The sequence below is a fragment of the Microtus pennsylvanicus genome, chromosome 1 (assembly GCF_037038515.1).
Source record: "Microtus pennsylvanicus isolate mMicPen1 chromosome 1, mMicPen1.hap1, whole genome shotgun sequence".
In the NCBI taxonomy this organism is placed as follows: domain Eukaryota; kingdom Metazoa; phylum Chordata; class Mammalia; order Rodentia; family Cricetidae; genus Microtus; species Microtus pennsylvanicus.
This window is the reverse complement of record NC_134579.1, coordinates 205,737,678-205,758,474: the sequence shown is the minus strand read 5'-3', so window position 1 is coordinate 205,758,474 and position 20,797 is coordinate 205,737,678. Positions and strand designations below refer to the sequence as shown.

The following is a 20,797-nucleotide window of genomic DNA, read 5'->3' as shown; positions in this document are numbered from 1 at the left end:
CTCATTTGATTGCCCTATTCCCCAACTGCTACAAAACAGCTTAAATAAAGTTTGAATTTCTAAAATTCTACAAATTCAATTCTGCAAGCACAATTGTGCCACAAGGACATGCGCTCAGCTATGTTCATAGCAGCTTTGTTTGTCATAGCCAGAACCTGGAAACAACCTAAATGCCCCTCGACTGAAGAATGAATAAGGAAAATGTGGTACATTTACACAATGGAGTACTACACAGCAGAATAAAATAACGACATCTTGGAAATTTGCAGGCAAATGGATGGAGCTAGAAAACATCATTTTGAGTGAGGTAACCCAGAGCCAGAAAGACAGTTATTATATGTACTCACTCATAAATGATTTTTAAACACAAAGCACAGAAAACCAGCCTACAAATCACAATGCCAGCGACCTTAGACAACAATGAGGACCCTAAGAGAGACATTCATGAATCTAATCTACATGGGAAGTAGAAAAAGACAAGATCTCCTGAGTAAATTAGAAGCATGGGGACTATGGGAGAGGGTTGACGGGGAGGGGAGAGGCAGGAAGGGGAGCAGAGAAAAATGTAGAGCTCAATAAAATCAATTAAAAAATATGTTTTTAAAAATAAGACAGCATCCAGTCTTTTTAAAATAGATACAATTTTCACACGGGCTATGACATCTTCCACAAACATTACACTGTATGAAACAAGCCACAACAGAAAACACTGCAAGATCCCATTTATATGAAGTATCTCAGTAGTCCAGTTCCTAAAACTAAGGTGGAATGGTGGTTCCTAGAAAGATCTGTGGAAGGGGAAAACGAGGAGCCGTTACATGGACACGAAGTTTCAGTTTTCTAAGACAAGACTAGTTCTAGAAGCTGGTTGCACAACAACACGAACATACTTGGTACCACTGCACGGCACACTCATAAATGAGAACACTTGATGTATTTTACGACAAGGAAAAAGTATGTAAGATTGTGCAAGGAAACCACAATAAGGGTCGGTGAGCCAGCTCTGTGAATAAAGGTGCCTGCTGCTGAGTCCTGCCACGGTTTCATCCCGGGAACCGACAAGGTGAGAGGACAGAACTGGCTCCTATAAGCTGACCTCTGATTTCAGCATGTGTGCCGTGGCATGTGTGTGCCCACACTTACCTATCACACACACACACACACACACACACACACACACACACACACACACACACACGGGAAAGAACTGTAGCAGATATGGATAATAAAAATGCCTCATAACTGAGCAGCTGTGAATTTGCTCAAAAGACTTGTTGCTGGGAGGTCAGTCCCTTCAAGCCTTAGTTTACCTCCCAGGACCTTCCCTTCCCTTGGGCCCACTACTTGAAAGAAGAGCCTTAAGAGCACAGGTTTGGGACAGAAATAAGATGTGCCCTTGGCACCTGGACCTTGTCAGACACTAATGCCTTTAGTCATGAGCTTCCTTCTCTGCAGAGCCTTCAGGAAGGCTGCGTGAGGCGGGCCATGTAAACAGCGCTCGAAGCGCAGGCCTTCGGCAAGACCCCAAAGCCACCAGCCCGCTGTCGTCCTGGTGGCGGGGACTTACCTGAACATCGTACAGGAACTGGAAGCGGCTTCTTTTGTTCGCGGCATCTCTCACAGCCCGAGCCAAGTCCACAGACCCTTTTCCCCCAGCCGACCAGTGATAGCAGGGGACCGCATCAAAGGCACCGGCCCGCTTAGCGAGCTCACACACCAAGTCGATCTCCGCGCGGGTGTCGGTCCTGGTGAAGAGAATGCTTGTGGTTTTTGCATCTGTGTTCACTTAGTGATGTTTTGAAAGAAAGACTAACGGTTTATACAGAACTTCACTCCCTAACACTGAATATATTTTAAACATCAAAAGTGGTCACATTGTGTTTAAATAAACCAGACTTGAAGAAAAACAGGTAGAAAGAATCCTCTCTAACATGACTCAACGGTTTCAGGTTGTTAAGGGTTTTTAATTGAGAAAATTTTATAGTAATCTCCTTTTGATCATTCTTTCATGCTGTCAGACAGAAGTACCGGGTAGAAAGGGAAAAAAAACCCAAACCCCTCCCTCCCCCACAAACCAAACAGATGGTAATTCACTATTTGAGTTTCCTTTCCACACTAACACTTGAGAACACATTTGTGAAGATGAAACCAAATCAAACAGAATAAGCCAACGATTCTGTGTCTCAAGATGAAGCCGAGAAACTCAAGTGCCCTTAGGACAAGTGCGGTCACGAGTGTGCCCCCCCCCCCCCACAGCAGAAAGCTAGACTCACTTGAAGACGTTCAGCGCCACCACGACAGGCACCCCGAAGAGCTGAGCGATCTGAATTTGTTTTTGTAGGTTACAGCAGCCATCAGCCACCAGCTGAATGTTCTGGAAGGAAATCAGCCAAAGTGAGTGTCACCATCAATGCCCCCAAGCGAGACCAGCCTCACCACACTGGCAACTTCTGATTCTATCTTTTCTCACTTTATTGCCCTGGAAACTTCTAAAAAGAGCCCTAAGTCACCTTGGGTTTCCAAGAAAGATGGCGGAAACAGAGGCAATTCACATTAAAATTAGCTTCTAAACCTAGTCTGGGTCCAAATCCATGTATTTGAGTGTTAGACTAGGCAACTATTTCTATGGAGGACTGGCCATCAGATAAACAGCCAACTCTCCGCAGTCAGCGGGGCAAAAGGCACACAAGTCCCTGGGATCCTGAGGGGGTCCTGCTTGGCTACTCCAGTTAAACCCATGGCGCCACCTGTAGGAGCTATGTGGTACTGCCGCCAGTTAACAGGCGCAGAACAGTTACTGCACTCTGGAAAGCCATAAAAACAACCGCACATCTTTCAAGAATCAGTTTTTTTCCCTACAACATAGAAATACACAAGTATAAGCTTCCCTCTTTTCTGGGTCAGGATGACTGCCGTGGGTGTGGAGGACTCCAGATAAGCCAATATCTATCTTTTCTTCAGCTTTTAGAGGTCACCGGACGGGTTTCATCTCTTCATCCCACCAATTTTCACAGGGATTCTTAAAAATGCACACTACAGTATGTGCACATGAACGTGGAGACCAGAGGACAGCCATGGCTGCTCCCTAGGTGCTGTCTACCTTTCTTTATTGAGGTAGTCTCTCGCTGGCCAGTGAGCCCCAAAAGTCCATTTGTCTCTGCCTCCCTAGGGCTGAGAAAGCGAGCTTGCACCACCATGCCCGGCAGGGATCGAACTCAGGTCCTCTTGCTTGCTAGGCAAGTACTTTACCCACTGAGCCATCTCCTCAGTCCAGAAAAGCACATTTCTAAGAAGTTGCCGGTGGACTCGAGGTCATTCATTGATGGTCATCTGGAAGCTAATCATTAATCGGGGGGGGGGATGATCAGTTTCTCTTACCTCCTCTGTATATTCTTTCTTGAGTGGAACCCCAGCAGTTACCTGAAATAAAAAGAGTCAAAAACTAAAATTCATCCCATTGCTGGGGATGGGGAAGGGACGGGACTCTCTATAGCAATAGTCCCAGATGGCCTGATAGGAGAATTCTACTCAACCTTTAATAATATAAATCAATTACTGTAATGTGTACATAAGCCTTCCATAGTTAAGAAAAAAAAGAATACTTCAAAATTTTAAAATTTTGTATAGTTAACTCATATGAATGGGGAAAAAAAAGAAAACTGGCTCAAACCATTAGCAAACTGATTAGTAAAATCCAGTTACTTGGAAAGCAGACATATCTGTCTGAATCAGACTTGTTCTGGCAAGATTTCTTGATGTAATAATAATTTCAGCAACATGTACAGCCTTAAAGAGAAAAACCAAACTGTCATCTTGAAAGACACAGAAAACCTACATCAGTCTTTATGCTAATTTGGCCAATTAAAAAAAGAAACGGCAATTCCTGAATCCTCATTAAAAATAGATCCCAGGCATCACTCTTAGCGACGAGCTGTTTAGACACCCCCTTTAAGAGGAGGACTAAGAAGATGCCCGCAGCCAGCACCCCACCCAACACTGCTTTGCAATTAGAAAGACCCTGCCAGTGACAAGGGGACAAAAGATTGAGAGGAAGAAACAGAACTCATTTTCAGATATAAACGGCAGCGCAGAATTCCCCAAAGACTTGATGAGTTAAATCCGTGCAGCAAGGAAGATAATTCAGACGGGTTAGAGACAGAACATGCAACATAGAAGAACAGAAATAATTTGTTATATTATTTACAAATATTAAGCATATAGGAACGGATCTATTTTTTTTAATGAAATAAGCAGTAACTTTCATTGAAAAACATTCAAACAGATCCAAGCCGATGAAGAGACAGCTAATGTCCTTTGAATAGAAATCCTATAGAGACTGCAGAATCTATAAGCTAATTCTCAGATGCACATGAGGTTTTGAGCATGTAGTTCAGTGGCATAGAACTGGTCTTATGTAGACTGGATGCCCCAAACCTCAAAAAATAAAATTCACCAATACGATGCAGAGAGCAGTGAACAGGGGCAACTGGAGGTCAGACAAACATGAAGGAACACGAAGATCAGACAAACATGAAGGATCTCTGTAGTACACGATCAGATAAAACTAGTTCAGGTAAACTGAAGGGAGACCCTGGAAAGAGACTGCTATACTTTTGGGGAAAGAGATCCATCCCACCCTAAGTCAAAAAGAAGAAAGGGACACTTAGGACAGTGTGGAGGCAATTGCTTATTAATTCCCCTCCCCCAAAAAAAATAAGAAAAGAAAAGAAAAAGAAACGAAATCTAGTCAGTGTTCCACATGCCTACACATGCCTAAACACCACGTGTTAACCTGGCGGGAATTCAAAGTGCCAGATATTTGATCAAGCATTACTGTGTGTGTTTCCCTGGTGAGGACATTTTTAGTGAGATTAAATACACAGAACAGTAGACTTCAAGAAAAGCAGGGAGCTATAATCTCCACAATTTGGCTGATCTCAGCTCACCAGCAGACCTGAATACAACACGGACGGATCCAGCAGGCCGCCATCAGACTGTACGACCTGCTCTTCCTGGACGTGCCAGGCTTTATAATCACGTGACCTGATTCCATCTTACTCTCCACCTCCCACCACATAGCTCCATATACAATGTCTTCTATTTTCTTAAGAGCTCTGATTACTGGAGTGAATTTAGAGGGTTAACTGTAAAAAGACTGTGTGTGTGTAGACTCAGGGGTCTAGGGATGTCAGCTCTTATGCCTCATCCAGAGTGGTGAGCATCCCAGAAGACAGGCTATGCATTTAAAACGCCGGTCGTGGGACTGGGAATCTTCACTGTCATCTTGAATGCGTTAGGAAATGCCCAGGGCGTTAATAAGGAGCACCTCTGGGTGTGTCTGCAGGGTGCTTCCAGAGAGGCTTTATCAAGGAGGGAAGACGCAGGGTGAACGCAGGCAGTCACATGTGGGCTGGGGTCCATCTGTGACTAAATGACAAGGAACCAGCATGAAGCCAGATGAGCGCCAGCCTTCATCTCTGTGCTTCCCGACTGCAGAGTCTGCGCAGTCATTGGCCTCACGCCCCTGTCTCTTCCCTGCACTGGTGACCCCTATCCTCTTGGCTCAGATCACGAGCCCCAGTAAGCCCTTCCTCCTTTAAGTTGCTCCTTGTCAGGTTTTTGGTCACGGTCATGGGAAAAATAACTGTGTTAAAATGGGCAAGTTCAAAGGTCACAGGATTTTCCACTGCACAAATAACGGATCAAAAGAGCCACCTCAGCTGAGTAAACACACACAAGGCGACCACAGCGATCTGTGCGATGACGTCGAAGGGGAGCAGAAATTACACTGGATTGAAAAAACCAGTAAGACAGAGTTGTTTCGAGGGAGAAGTTGACACACTAAGGTGGGCCACATGAAAGAAAATGGACGTAGGATTGAGAGGTGAAAGTTCATTTACTAATTACTGCAAACATTTCTGGGATACAGAAAATGCCAGGCCCTGGGACACTGTAACGGAAGGAAGGAACAGGAAAGATTAACTGGGAAGAAAACAGCCTGAAGATGCAGCACACACAGTAAGAGGTGCAATAGGATTGGAAATCATGGTGAACATTTTTATAGTCTGGAGGTCTGGGAAAATGCTGGACTGTAAATCTTTTTTTTTTTTATTTTTTTATTTTCGAGACAGGGTTTCTCTGTAGCTTTTGGTTCCTGTCCTGGAACTCGCTCTTGTAGACCAGGCTGGCCTCAAACTCACAGAGATCCGCCTGCCTCTGCCTCCCGAGTGCTGGGATTAAAGGCGTGCGCCACCACCGCCCGGCTTGGACTATAAATCTTAGGGCTGACCAGTTCCCTAAACAGAGATGTGATGTTTCCGCTGCTGGGTCTCCACACGTCTCCCTTATTCTATAAAGACCGAACCAGACCAGGCAGACTCGAAACCATTTAGAGGACCAAAGTCCTTTGAATTTAAATGTAGGAATGGTAGGGGAAGAAGGGAGCATTTCAAATTATACATACGTACATTTTATCTTTTGAAAGAAGAAGTAGGTCTAGAGACTCAAACAAAGTCTAAAGTGGAGGACCCACAGCAACAACTGGAATTTTAAGCATGATCAGAACTGCCAAGGATTCATGTGTGTTTTTACAAATTCATGTGTGTCTTTACAAATTCAAAATGTGTATCTTTACAATTTTTGCATTTGGAATGATAACGCAACTTCAGGCAAAATGAAGAGCTGGCACCAAGTTGGAGTTGCGAACCTGTGTCCCACCAATCCACCCTCGGCTCTGCATGTGGACAAAGCAGGGGGTTTGACTGACATTCTTGACTTTAGATTGACCTGCTGTTGGCCATTGTCTCCAAACCCAGCAAATCTTGGCTTCCTCAGCTATAAAAAGGGATGAGAAATAGTTCCTAGAACAAAGACCAAATGACACAGTTTGCCAAAGGCAAACCCGTTACCATTTATAGTGGGTGACCACCCTTGATTTGTAGTTTGTGACCATAGTATCTGTATGTCATAATATCAGATGGGAAAATAATGAAACTTCAAATAAAAATTTTCCCATTTGGAAACTTCTAAAGTAAAAAATCCAAACAAATTTTAAAAATACACATACGCCCCTTTTGCCCATTTTAAAGAAAGGTATAAAAATCTTCACATATATTAAAATACATTGTAAGGTGTGGTGGCACACCTATTTAATCCCAGTACTAGGGAGACAGGGGCAACTCGGTTTCTTTAAGTTCCAGCACAGCTGGTCTACATAGTGAGTTTCAGGTTAGCCAGGGCTAAATGGTGAGCCCTTGTTAAAAAAAAAAGAGAGAGAGAGAGAGAGAGAGAGAGAGAATTTTCCCAAAGCAGGGCTGCTCAGAAGTACACAGTGCTGTGCAAGAGTCACAAGGCAAAGTCACAATTGGCAGAGACGGGCGGAAAGAGGTTTTACGTGGAACCTGTAGTCTATAACATCCACGTGCCACAAAGGCATCCATAGAAGCACGGCAAACCTCCATCAAAGCCATCATTCCAACCCCAGTGGTCCTCATCCAGGAATGAGCACTTTACTCTCCTGATCTGGTCCACATGCTTACATAAGCATGGCCGGTATGTCTGGATGAATCTGAAGACTCAAAAGTGGTTCTATCTGGGCATTGCATGTAGTTGATGTGAATGAACTAAACTCCAAGTGATCTATGGGGTGAACTTCAAAGAAAGGAAGCAGACTTTACAGACAACTGGAAACATTTATCTAGAATATACTATGTCTCAAACACTAAATCAAACTATATATTTTTTTTTCAGACAGGTTCTACTCTGAGCCTTGGTTGGTTCTGAATCTGTGGCAATCTTCCTGACTTAGTCTCCTAGGTGCTAGATAGGACTACAAGTATGAGCTTAAAAAACTTTTTAACAATTGTTTTATGAATGTTTTGCCTACATGTACATATGTGTACCATATGTATACCATATGTATGCCTGGTGTTCAAGGAGGTCAGAAGAGGACATTGGATCTCCTGGGACTGGAGTTACAGAGAGTTGTGAGCTACACCTACCATGTAGGTGCTGGGAACAGGACCCAGGTCCTCTGCAAGAGAAGCAAGGACTCTTACCTACTGAACCAATTCTTTAGCCTCTATATAACTTGAAATTTTTTTATGATTTATGTGTATGTGTGTATGCAACCTGGGTCTATCTATGAGTGCTAAGTGTATGCAGGTACCCACGGAGTCCACAAGGGCATTTGATTTCCTGGCACTTGAGTTATAGGCAGTTGAGAGTCACCAGATGCCGGTGTTGGGAACTGAACCCAAGTCCTCTTAGGGGCAGCAAATGTTCTTAATCACTGAATCATCTCATCATCTCTCCAGCCCCTGGTTGTTTGTCTTTGTTTGTTTGTTTTTTAAAGCTAAGATAAAGCAAGAACTTACACTTGGCCCACCTCCATGCATCTTCAGAGCTCGAACAGTGGCCACCAACACAACCACATTGGGCACCAGGCCGGAAGCTCGGCATTTGATGTTGAAGAATTTCTCCATCCCAATATCAGCCCCAAAGCCAGCTTCAGTCACTGCAGAGAAACAAGCAGGGAATGCATTAGTGTCTGAAAACAGAAGCGGGTGCTGGCAGCCAATGCTCAATAACAGGGCAAGTGCTCACAATGGCCTCTACTCCTGCCACACCAAGGTCAATGCAAGGCGCCGTACCTTATGGCGACCAAAGGTAACCTGACAATGGAAGACGCTCATCGCACAAGGCAGGTCTCTACCCTGTTGGACTCAACACGCTACAAGGACTCACTGCCAGGCCAAGAGCGCTCTTCCCAGGACTCTAACTCAAACCAAAGCTTTTCTTAGCATAGATGGGATTTTCAGCTTTGTGATCAGGTCCCAAACATTATCAGAGGGGTGGCTGATCATTTCTGTTGACGAGCAAAATTCAAGTTGGAGGCATGGTTTAAGGATATTGGTCATGAGACGACAGCAGCTTAATTCCAGGACCAGAGAGATGCTCACTCATTTCTACGGACTTCTCCGTCCTAGCTGACAGAAATGTTACTGAGGGGGCCGGGGAGAGGGCTCGGTGGGTGAGAGCACTGGATGCACAAGCAGACGAACTGAATTCGAATCTCCACATCTATGGAGAGAGCTTAGTGTGGTTGTGTGTACCTGTAACCTGTAACTGCGGGGGGACAGAGAGACAGGATTGCTGGGGCTCACTGGCCACCAGCCTGGTGCCAGCTTCATCGAAAGACCCTGACTCAAGGGAAGAAGGTAGAAAGTGATGGAATTGGACATCCCGCGTCTTTCTCTGGCCTCTGTGTGCACATGCATACACATATATGTGTACTTGTACATCCCCTACCCAAAGACATATTGTGGCATTTGTGGAGGTGGCAGACAGAACATGAGTATTGTTTCCCAAAACCACGATAGGTACTGAGCCATTAGATTATCTCCCTACCCAAGGGAGAGTTCACAGGGCTCTGGTATTCAATGGGTGTGACCCACGTGACCATGGCATCACTTAAGAACTTGTTAGAAAGGTGGAATGTGGGGCCCATGAGATCTCCTCAACCAGAGCCAGAATTTAAAACAGCAGACTTTAAGGGCATGGGTGTTTTGCTTGTTCGCCTATCTGTGCACCATTTGTGTGCGTGGTGTCTGGAGAGAACAGAGACCATGCATCCCTGTTATAGACCGTTATAAACCATGTGGGTTCTGGAGATCAAATTCAGTCCTCTAGAAGAACAGCCAGTGCCCTTAATCCGAGCCATCTTTCCAGCCCCACTTAATCAGCATTTTTTTTTTTTTTTGGATTTTCGAGACAGGGTTTCTCCATAGCTTTTTGTTCCTGTCCTGGAACTAGCTCTTGTAGACTAGGCTGGCCTCAAACTCACAGAGATCTGTCTGCCTCTGCCTTCCAAGTGCTGGGATTAAAGGCGTGCGCCACCACCGCCCGGCTTAATCAGCATTTTTAAGAAGATGCTCACGTGCAGTGGTGATCCATCGTCATTCAGGAAGATACTGCTGATGTAAGAAGTATGTCGGAGTATGCACCATCTACTGACATTAGGACTAATACCGTAAATAACAGTCCAGATAGGAAGTAGAAGTAAACGACTATTCTGTGGTTTATATAAAAATATTTAAGGGCTGGGGTTGAAGCCCAGTAGCACAATGCTTGCCATGCATGAGTGAATTCCTGAGCTCAAATCCTCGGCAGCACCAAAAAGGTGAAAAGTAAACAAATGAAGGCATTCACGCTAGCATAATTGTTAGAAATTGTAACAAGAACTGAAGGAAGAATCTTGTTCAGAAGGAATCTTAAACTCTAAATACACTCATTTCTCACTTTTTTCCTTCGACACTGCATGTACCTGTTTTGTTTTTACAGAATACACAGAATTCCGTAGTCTCCTGTTACTTAAAAGTGTAATTCTATTTCTGTATCACAAACTTTCAGAATTTATGATTATAAAAACAGCAGCTTGTAATTCTGTTCACTGATGTGCCAAAATTTGTAAAAGCGTTCCCTCTGTTACTGAACATTTGGGCGGTCTCCAGCACGCACAACAACACACTGAAATCATACCGCACATGGACTTTAATCTCTTTCAAAGTACACCCTTGGAATAAATTACCAGGGGCCAAGGACATAAAACATTTTTTATAACCACTGGCATATATTTGACAAGTCATTTTATTAAATTTTATGTTTTGAAATCAATGTTTTAGGTTACCAGAGAAAAGAATAGGTTTCATGGCATTGCTCTCATTTGTCCCCTCCCCCATCGCCTGCTCTCCCCGCTCCGATTTTTATTACGTTCTCTTTGCATGGATTTATACCACAACAATGGAAAGGACCTTCTTCCTTACACAGCAGATGAAGTCATTCTCATGATTCCATCGATAGTGGTCGAAATTAGAGAGGATTTCTTACCTCTGCAAGGAGGCCCTGAGAGGCTACTGTGGGAAGATGCTATGAAGATAAAGCTTAAGATGCAGAGGAGGTTCTGGGATGTAGGAGATTTGAGGACCACAGGGAAAGGGGGATTCTGGGATGTGGGAAATGTGAGGATCACAGGGAAAGGAGATTCTGGGATGTGATGTGGAGGACCACAGAGAAAAGAGATTCTGGGATGTGGAAGATGTGAGGACCACAGGGAAAGGAGATTCTGGGATGTGATGTGGAGGACCACAGAAAAAGGGGGATTCTGGGATGTGGGAGATGTGAGGACCACAGAAAAAGGGGGATTCTGGGATGTGGGAAATGTGAGGACCACAGAGAAAGGGGGATTCTGGGATGTGGGAGATGTGAGGACCACAGGAAGAGGAGATTCTGGGATGTGGGAGATGTGAGGACCACAGGGAAAGAGGGATTCTGGATGTGGGAGATGTGAGGACCACAGGGAAAGGAGATTCTGGGATGTGGGAGATGTGAGGACCACAGGGAAAGGAGATTCTGGGATGTGATGTGGAGGACCACAGAAAAAGGGGGATTCTGGGATGTGGAAGATGTGAGGACCACAGAGAAAGAGGGATTCTGGGATGTGGGAGATGTGAGGACCACAGGGAAAGAGGGATTCTGGATGTGGGAGATGTGAGGACCACAGGGAAAGGAGATTCTGGGATGTGGGAGATGTGAGGACCACAGGGAAAGGGATGTTGAGATGTGAGGATCAGAGAAAAAGGGAGGAACTGAGCTAAGAATAATACTTATCTTTCCCTGCTTCCTGACTGTGGATGCAATGTCACCCATTCCTGCTACCACCCTTCCCTGCCATGATGAACTGTTCAAACTGAGAACCAAAATGAACTATGTTTCGTTTAAGTTGCCTTTCCCAGTGTTTTATCACGGCAGTATGAAAAGTCATTAACACGACTCTTGCTCACAGAAACAGAGGATGAATGCATTTCTTTTATAATCTTTTCCCTTCTCAGTTCTACCTATTCTGTCTTAAATCTCAGCATGGTCCTCACATTCTCCTTTATTCACAGGTTCTAGCGAAAATAAAAATCTGAGGATCTTCACTCGAGAGGCAAGGCCTTACTCAAGCAAACCATCCCTACTTCATCCTCCTCCACACTCCAGGGCAGGGAGGACACTCCGTTGGTATAGTGCTTGAATAAACATAGGGACATGAGTTTGATTCCCAGAACCCATGTTATAAAAAGCCAAGCATGGTAGTTCATGCTTATAATCTTAGCGATGGACAGGTAGAGACAGGTGAATCCCTGGGGCTGGATAGGCAGCCAACTTAGCCTTAATGGGTGAGTTTCAGGCCTATGAGAAATGTCTCAAAATATATATATATATATATATATATATATATATATATATATATATATATGCAAACAAGTGACTCTGAGGACCGACACCTGGAGTTGTCCTCTAGCCTACACCCACAGGCACGCAAAGACGTACGTATGCAGGAACACGCGTGAGCATGAACACACGATACCTGCGCCTCATTCTGCGGCAGTGTCACGCTGCCGAGCTTCCTGCAGAGCCCTACACTATGATACTACCATCTCTGCCCTTTTCTTCCCATCTGGAAAATTCCTTTCTTTCCTCTCCTCTCCTTAAACCCCTTGTCTAAACCCCAGCTCAGCGTCTCATCTCTTGGAAGCTTGTCTGGATCTCAGGCAGGGGAATTTTCCTTCTTGCCCTCGGGCATTTTCTACCTCAGCTATTGTTTCTCTCCTTCGAACCCCTTACTCCTGAGATTTGCATCCCCACCAGCCTACCCTATCAAGTGCAAACAGCATCCCCATGTAAGCACTCTGCTGGCTTCTACTAGAAACGAGGGACATGCCATTATTTATCTTGATGTCTCCAATACCTAACAGTCCCTGACACATAAAAGTGCAAACACGAACAGCGTGGGACTCAAAAGTCAAGGCAAAGATCACAATTCAACTAAAAGACAGAGGGACACATTAAAAATAGAAAAAACAAAACAAAATAACCCATGTCAGCCCTACCTATCCTCTTTTTTTCCCCTTTCAAAACTGTTTTGCTTTTTATAAATCAAAGCTGCAATGGTGTAAATGCCACACATATATAGCAATGAACGATATTATCGTCTCAAATGTCTAAATGGACAAATTCAGCTCAATTTTGTATTTTAACATACAGATTGGAAGTAAACAAGAAAGTGGTGGGAAAGCCGATTTTAGTTAAGGGGAGTGAAATGGGCTGTGGCTGTGAAGGTCCCAGACTCAGCTGCCAAGCAACGTGCAGGAACCGTGCAGGAAGTGGGGGAGAGCCAGACTCCCACGCCTTGAAAACCTCTGCTTTCTGAGCATGTGATTCTGCTGTTTGTTTCCACACTGCAGGCCGCCAAGGAGAAGGGAGAAGGTGGGCCCTTGGGTGAGCAGCCTTTACTAAAGCAGGAAGTGCTTCCCTAAGGCATGACCAGTGACTAACTTGGAGATGGGCACTGCCGGGTTCAGCCTTAGTCCCAGCCTGTCCCTGTGAAGGGACAAGTCACTCTCCCTGGCAGGTTCCATTTCCTCAGGACTTCCAGGGGAATCACCCACAAGCCGAACTTCCCTGGTGACCTCAAATAAGCTATTTATTCCCTTATCCTATTTGCTGTCCGTAAGCCAGAGTCATCTTCTGTTGAACTTAATAAACATATTCTTAAATCACGGAGCAAGTCCGCTTAGCATGACTTGGCTTTCCTGAAAAGCATGGAATGCAGGTTTCAAAAGGCTGCTTATTCAACAAAAGGCTTGTGATCAAAAATATTTGCGCAAGCCGTGGTCATTATTTGTCTTGGCAGTCTCTCTTCGCCCAGTCACAGGTCTTTCTCTTCCAGCATGAATGGAAACAGGAAATGCTGAGGGACGGGCTCGTCCTGGAAGCACAGACGTTATCCCACAGGATGGCTCGGCTCAAACTTCAGCAGCTCAGAAAAGGGGAGTCCTTGGGCCCAAGCTAGAAGGGACTCACAAAACAGAGCTCTGGGTGCAAGAGGTTGAAGCGTAGGCTGCTGGCTTGGCCACGACAATCCCCCAGAGCGCCTAGTGTCCTGGCATAAAGATTATAGAGCAGAGTGGCCAGGAGAGCCACAAAATGCTACGCTGCCAACAAGGTGAGGCGGGCCATGTGCTCTCTTCAAGGACACCCCCTCCCCAAAGGAGGGAATTTGTATTTGCCAAGTTTCCCTTTGACATCTTTGGCTTCTTGTACACACCGAAGAAAATGGTGGTGACAACTAAGACCCAGATTTCAAAACAAACACCCATTTTTATTAATAATACTTCTTTCTAGAGAAATCCTGTCAAATACATGTTCATTAAAGTCTAGAACTGGATGGCATTGTCTAACCTCCTGGCTCCTCAGTCTAAGCAAATTTCCCGCGATCAAGTCAAGGGACCCACTATGGTCCAACCAGGAGCTGTCCCAACTTTACATGTTTTGCTACCCACCATTCGACTCAGAGTGCTTCTCACTAAACCTACACAGCGTGGGTTTTAGGAAAAACTGTCATTTCTTCTCACTGGACAACTGAATCTCTGTTACCCTGGGGGGTGGCTAACATGCAATTGCCTGCCTGAGATTCCCCATTTAGGAAGACAACTGAACTTCATTACTGGGATGAAGATAAGTTCATTCCCCAGTGACCAAGCAGCATGACTCTGGCCTTTCTTCTAGTTTTAAATTTTGTGGTCTACATGAATATATGGTCTACGTATATGGTCCCTTCCCCCTCCCACCAAACTCTTTCCCAGCAAGTCTTCCTCCTCTTATAGCTTGTTATTGCTTTTATTATCTGCTTTGGGGTCCAGTGCGCTTAACTATGGTTGCTTGCATATGCAAGTGTGACTGACCAGGAATATGACTATCTCCCCAGGGCAAGCATTAACCACTTATAGTCCCCTGGGTGGGAGGTGTCATGGATCTACCTCACTCACGACGGAATGCTGATGTGGCCTTTCCTCTTTGAAGCTACGTTTATACTTTTAACCTCCCTTGAGCCCCAAGACAGGGTCTTACTAGGTAGCCCTAAACTCCCCTTGCCCCCTGAGACAAGGTCTTATTAGGTAGCCCTGGCTGCCCTAAAACTCTCTATGTAGACCAAACTGGCATCAAAGTCACAGAGACCCATCTGCCTCCCAAGCGCCAAGATTAAAGGTGTGTGCCTGGCCTTAACATTTTGTTTACTTGCTTGAATGCAGGTAAATCTGAATTCCACCCTGTCTCATATTTATCTCCGGCTATTCGAATGCCTTAACTTTTGTCCCTATTCCTACAATACCACAGGCATCACAAACCATAAAATGTCATCGAGTTCTTCTTGAGTGGAAAGACGCTGCTCCCTGGTACCCCCACCCCACTGGAGGGGCGAGGAAAACACCAGTTTCTGAAGATATTTTTGGTCACCACTGGCATCTAAGTATGAGACACCGCTAGGCATCCTACAATGCTCAAAACCGCAGCCTGCTTCCAAAAAATCAAAGGCATCTTCATCCCACTCAGGCAGCCGGCTGAGGGTCAAGCAGAACAAAGGCGGGCTGGACTTTGCAGACACTCCCTCGGAGAATATTAGAACCGCACAGGAGGCTAGACTACAAGATTGCGCAAGCTTATTATGTTAATCGCCGTAACCTCATCCACTGAGATCTGGGAGTCTGAATTATCCAAATAAAAAATTCTGCTCAGCACAGCTTTGATGTATTGCATCAATAACGGGGTCAGTGCAACTAGGCGTTTGGGGACTAAGGTGACTCCTGACTTAATAATATAAGGAGGAAGGAGGGGCCAGAGGAAACTGCTCAGCATGGGAAGACAAAGGGGATGGGGTATGCCAGTCTTACTGTTAAGATGTGTATACGGTGAGGAGAGGGGACTATTTAAAAAACCCAGGCATGAGACGATGGCCCCAAATGGAACATCTACTGTGCATTTCCAATGACCCTTTGTTCTAGTTTTATTTTGTTGCTTTGAGAGCACTCTGACCTTGGAAAGAAAAGGATCTGTTTTAACTTACAAAAGCCAAGTGAAAACCCATCTTCAAGGGCCCAGAGCAGGAACTGGCTCATGGGCCATGGAGGAATGGCGCTTCCTGGCTCAACCGTAGGCTCATGCTCAGTAAGTTTTCTGATACCGCCCAGATCAAGCTGCCTAGGAATGGTGTCGCCCATAGTGGGATGGACCCTCCTGCATCAGGGCAATGGGCACAGGCCACGTGATCCGGGTGATTCCTTCCCTCTTCCCACAGACAAGCAGAGCCTTTAAGCGGAGCTTAAAGCCTATGATGCCACTGCTGGAAAGGTTCCAATCACTGTGCTCGGGGGTCACTGTTATTCAGCTGTACCGAAACCCAGGCGCCTGGGATTACAGTCTCTGAGAGTGTCTCTACTCCACACTGCCTTGCTGACACACCAGCCAGCAAGCACAAAACATTTCTCTAGTCCAACCGCTTTCCAGGAAAAGTTCAATACCGTCGTGCTCCAAGGGCATTTCATTCTTTGGCTTCAGTAATTTGTTATCTCTTAGAGCAATTCACGTGGGGATTACCCATCACCTCTCCTAATTGTCAGTTGCCATGGCAACAGAGGTGGGGCTTGGTCAGTGGAGAGCAGATGAGATTTAGGGTGAATTAAGAAAGATTTTAGTGGATGCTTCAGGGACTTCCTGACACCAAGCACAGGTAGCCCACACAGTACATCGTGGCGGTCCTCCTCAGAACCAAGAGGTGACCTGGAGCTACTTCCCCACTTGACTGAGACCCCCCCCCCCAAGACTTGTCTCTTTAAACCAGGCACCAGCTCTCTCGCCATTGTTTGGAGGAGTGGGTAACTCTAACTTCCTGCCTTAGAGTCTCTGTACCAAAATGCAGACGGATTGGGAAAAAGGAAACTGATTTAGTTTTGAAATCCTCATTTTTGTTTCCCAACCGAGGAGACCCTCCTTCAACCGAGCCAGGTTTTCCTTGAGTTTCTCATACTTGAAGAACCTGAAGATTATCACTAGAATTGCGAATTGAATTTTCACCTTGTTAGGTCACGAAAACACCCTTTGTTCCATAAGCACTCAGAAGATAAAAAGAAAAATCAGTCCTGTCAGATTTCATAGCTACTTTATAATAGCGATAAATTTTCTGTGTGACGCACGCAACACACACATGTAATATACCACATATTGAGTTCTCCATTATCCTTGGACGGGAAATTGGATTTATGGACTGTTGAAGTCCTCACCGAACTAGTCACTCACTGTAACCAGCTCAGCTCAGAATGGGCTGAAGAAAAAAAAAAAAGAAGTCTGCACAGGACAGATTTGGTCAATTCTCAAAATGAATTCTTATAAACAGAGGGGAAAAGGAAACTGAAGCTCTCGTCCAGCCCACACCTTACTTTCTCATGACAGACGAGAGATGCAAGGGACGCACGCGCACAGAGGAAGAAATGAGGCACACGGAGTGAGGCGTCACCCTGAAGCACTCTGGGGCGTGAGTTCTGAGCAGGGCTGAAGGAAACAGAGATGGAGCCTCCACACGGCCCCTTCTGCACTGGGTAAACCCACTTATTCGTTGCAGCTGCCTGCAGATGAACTCAGGAGGAGTCAGTTCAAAGTCACCGAAGCACACGCGTTCTGCGCTGGAGCTCAAGGTAGGCTGGCCTTGGAGGGATTTTAGTTATTTTCTCAGTGGCTAGAAGAAGACTAAGTAACCGGGATGAGTCACCCAGTCACCCCCAAGGGAGGCTCCACATTATTGTTACAGCTGAAAAACAACGGTGACCTCGGTTTCAAACATATTAATTGTGAGGAGCTAGCTCGTCTTAGGCCTACGAAATTTTACTAAAAACAAAATCCTTTCTGCTCTGTAGGTTCTGTTTATGTAATTCACGGTCCCTTGACTTTATTAAATGTAAAAGAGTTGAATTTCCATAGAGGATACAAAAAAAAATGAACTTACTGAACACATATTTGGAGTCTGAAGGAAGAGATCGGTAAAACCACAAATTAATGTTATTTTGAAGACCCTTCCCTCATGCCCAGTGGCCAGGCCGAAGTTGAGGCACGGAGCATGAGGAAGCTATTGGGGGTGTACTCTAGGGGAGGAAAAGGAACATTAACAGCATACAATGAGCCCACAGGGTCAAGTGTGATGATACAGGGCTGCAACCCCAACACTGGGCAGGGGGAGCATAGAGGCAGGACGCTTGGGAAGCTCAGGGCCAGTAAGGTCTACACAGTGAGTTCTAGTCCAGTCTGAGCTACAGGGGGAGACTCGGCCTCAAAGAGCCAATGATAAACCAACAGGACACAGGGCCACTTGGATAGTGTGTGTGTGTGTGTGTGTGTGTGTGTGTGTGTGTGTGTGTGTGTGCATACAGTAACATGCTTTAAGAAATTAAAAAAATACCAATGTACTTTGAAAGAAGGATTCAGAACTTTCTCCATTTCTCCAGAGATTAATTAGATGCAGTAATTTAGAACCATCATGAATTATCTTGTTTTGGAAGTTGATTTTGGTCAAAGGGAAAATTAAATTTTGCAACAAAATGCTTAGTTAAGAATAAAGTTATGCACTCTACTTATTGTTTTGAGACAGGGTCTTACTACGTAGCCCTGGAACTCACTCTACTGACTGGGGTGGCCTTGAACTCTGCCTCTGAAGTGCTGAGATTAAAGGTGTGCCCAATGTTACATGTTAGCTTTTCTGCCCACATAAAAATGTAAGCTCTGGACTAGGTGAGTTTGCTTTTTGGATGATTATATGGGGCAAAGCTGTCCTCTTGCAGCTTCTGAGATGTGGGCTGTATGTCCACTTTCTCTGCCCCCAGACAAATTCTGAAGCTGAGGGTGGTGGTACACACCCATAGTTCTACACTCAGGAGGCTGTGGCAGGAAGATTGCCAGTCAGGTCGGCCTCGGCTGCACAGTGAGGCTGTGGCTTAGGATAAAAAAGAAAAAAAAAGAAAGAAAAAGAATTCTGCCTGGCTTAGCTACTAACAAGTGTATCTTAACAAAATGGAAAGACAGGACAGAGCTTTTTCTATAAGAGGTTTTTTTTTTTTTAAGATTTATTTATTTATTATGTATACAACATTCTGTCTCCATATATGCCCGCACGCCAGAGGAGGACACCAGATCTCATTACGGAAGGTTGTGAGCCACCATGTGGCTGCTGGGAATTGAACTCAGAACCTTTGGAAGAGCAGCCAGTGCTCTTAACCACTGAGCCACCTCTCCATATAAACCCTATAAGAGGGGTTTATGGAAATACATGAAAGGAAGAATGCAGGAATGTGGAGGTATACACATCTTATCATAAAGCCCATGTAGAAAGGACATGCTCACAAAGCCAGGACAGCTCGTTCTGACTCACTGATCACAGAGTCTGAAAACTAAGCAAACAGACTGGCTTTCCAGGAAGTTCTTTTTATCATTTCTAGATTCCCAGAAATCATGAAGATAGAAGCAAAAATATATTTAAAGTGAAAGCTATAATCTTTGGATGTGCTTTTTAATTTACTTACACATGTGGCATGTATATATGTATGTGTGCATGCATACGCATACCCGTGTATACACGGAAACCAGGAATCTAAGTCAGGGTCTTCCTCATTTGCTCAGCACCGACTCTTGAGGGATGGTCTCTCACGGAACCTGGAGCTCACTGATGGAGCTAGGTGGGTGAAGGAGCTCCAGGAGGCTGCCGCATCCTCCCACCCCCACCCTTCAGTGCTGGGGTTACCGCCAGCTTTCATATGAGTGCTGGGATCCAAATTCAGGTTTTTACACATGTATGGCATGTGCTTTCCCAGTGGAGCCAGCTCTCTGGACCCTGGGATGGCTCTTGCACACATGTGGCTCATAGAGAAATTACTTCTGCCTCTGGATTTTAGCCAAACGTTCTCTGGGAAAAGGATCACCCACATCTTTATCTAGGAGAAAAAGAGCAGGGCGGGGGGAGGGGCTTGCCCTTTTCTTACAAATAGACCACGGTAGTGTTGGCCCATTCGGGACTGGTACCCAGGGCAGAAGAAGCCCCTGGGAGCATCACTCATTCCAGCATTAGCAACCTCTGTGCGGCGCCATAGGGAATAGGGCAGCTGACATCCAGGAGAACTTTGAAAATACTGGTGGATGACTTACCCGACCATGGAGCAAAATAGGGTGATACCACGAAGGAGGAATAATGGGCCACAGCAATAAGAGGGCCAGACAAGGGCACATTCCTTGCCAGGCAGTGGTGGCACATGCTTTTAATCCCAGCACTCGCGAGGCAGAGGCAGGTGGATCTCTGTGAGTTCAAGGCCAACATGGCCTACAGAATTAGATCCAGGACAGGCTCCAAAGCTACATAAAGAAACCCTGTCTCGAAAAGTCAAAAAAAGTGTCCTTAACACTCATTCCTTGAAATGGTTAAAAGAGGTCATTAAAGGTATTGGTATTTCAAAATGGTAGTGAGCATGTGGATTACTTTATTGGGACAACTGGCTGATAACGAGGTTCTCTCCCTAGAAGATGACTCCCCGGCAGTTAGAGAGGCTCATGCTACACTCTGGGGGGTAATCTACAAGGCCGGAGCTTAGAGATGCAGGGTATATGCACAGATGCTTCTCGTTTGTCCTGACACACACAGACAAAGTTGAGAATACGATAAGCTGATGATAGTACATTTTATGTCTCCAACCCGCGGAACATTCTAGCCTCACGGCACATCGCACTGCAGCCTACGAGCGGTTTCCTTGGTGATGGTGGGGCTGACTGCCTAGTATCTATCATGTTACTATCACCAGCCAAAAAGAACGGAGATCCCGAATTTCCCAGGATGCTGTCCACAGAACGGAGATGCTCTCCTACTATTGTGAGGTTTGTGTCAGAC

General features: G+C 45.3%; 1 protein-coding gene across 1 annotated transcript in view; it reads right to left on the bottom strand.

Moving 5' to 3' along the window:
• Mthfd1l (methylenetetrahydrofolate dehydrogenase (NADP+ dependent) 1 like) overlaps positions 1–20,797 on the bottom strand; it is a 185,809-nt gene that overhangs the window by 61,142 nt on the left and 103,870 nt on the right. The window contains exons 21-24 of the mRNA XM_075949714.1: positions 8,376–8,515; positions 3,379–3,420; positions 2,274–2,374; positions 1,568–1,745 (exon numbers count right to left, since the gene is read on the bottom strand). Coding sequence (XP_075805829.1) covers positions 1,568–1,745; positions 2,274–2,374; positions 3,379–3,420; positions 8,376–8,515 — 461 coding nt within the window. The remainder of the gene's footprint in view (positions 1–1,567; positions 1,746–2,273; positions 2,375–3,378; positions 3,421–8,375; positions 8,516–20,797) is intronic.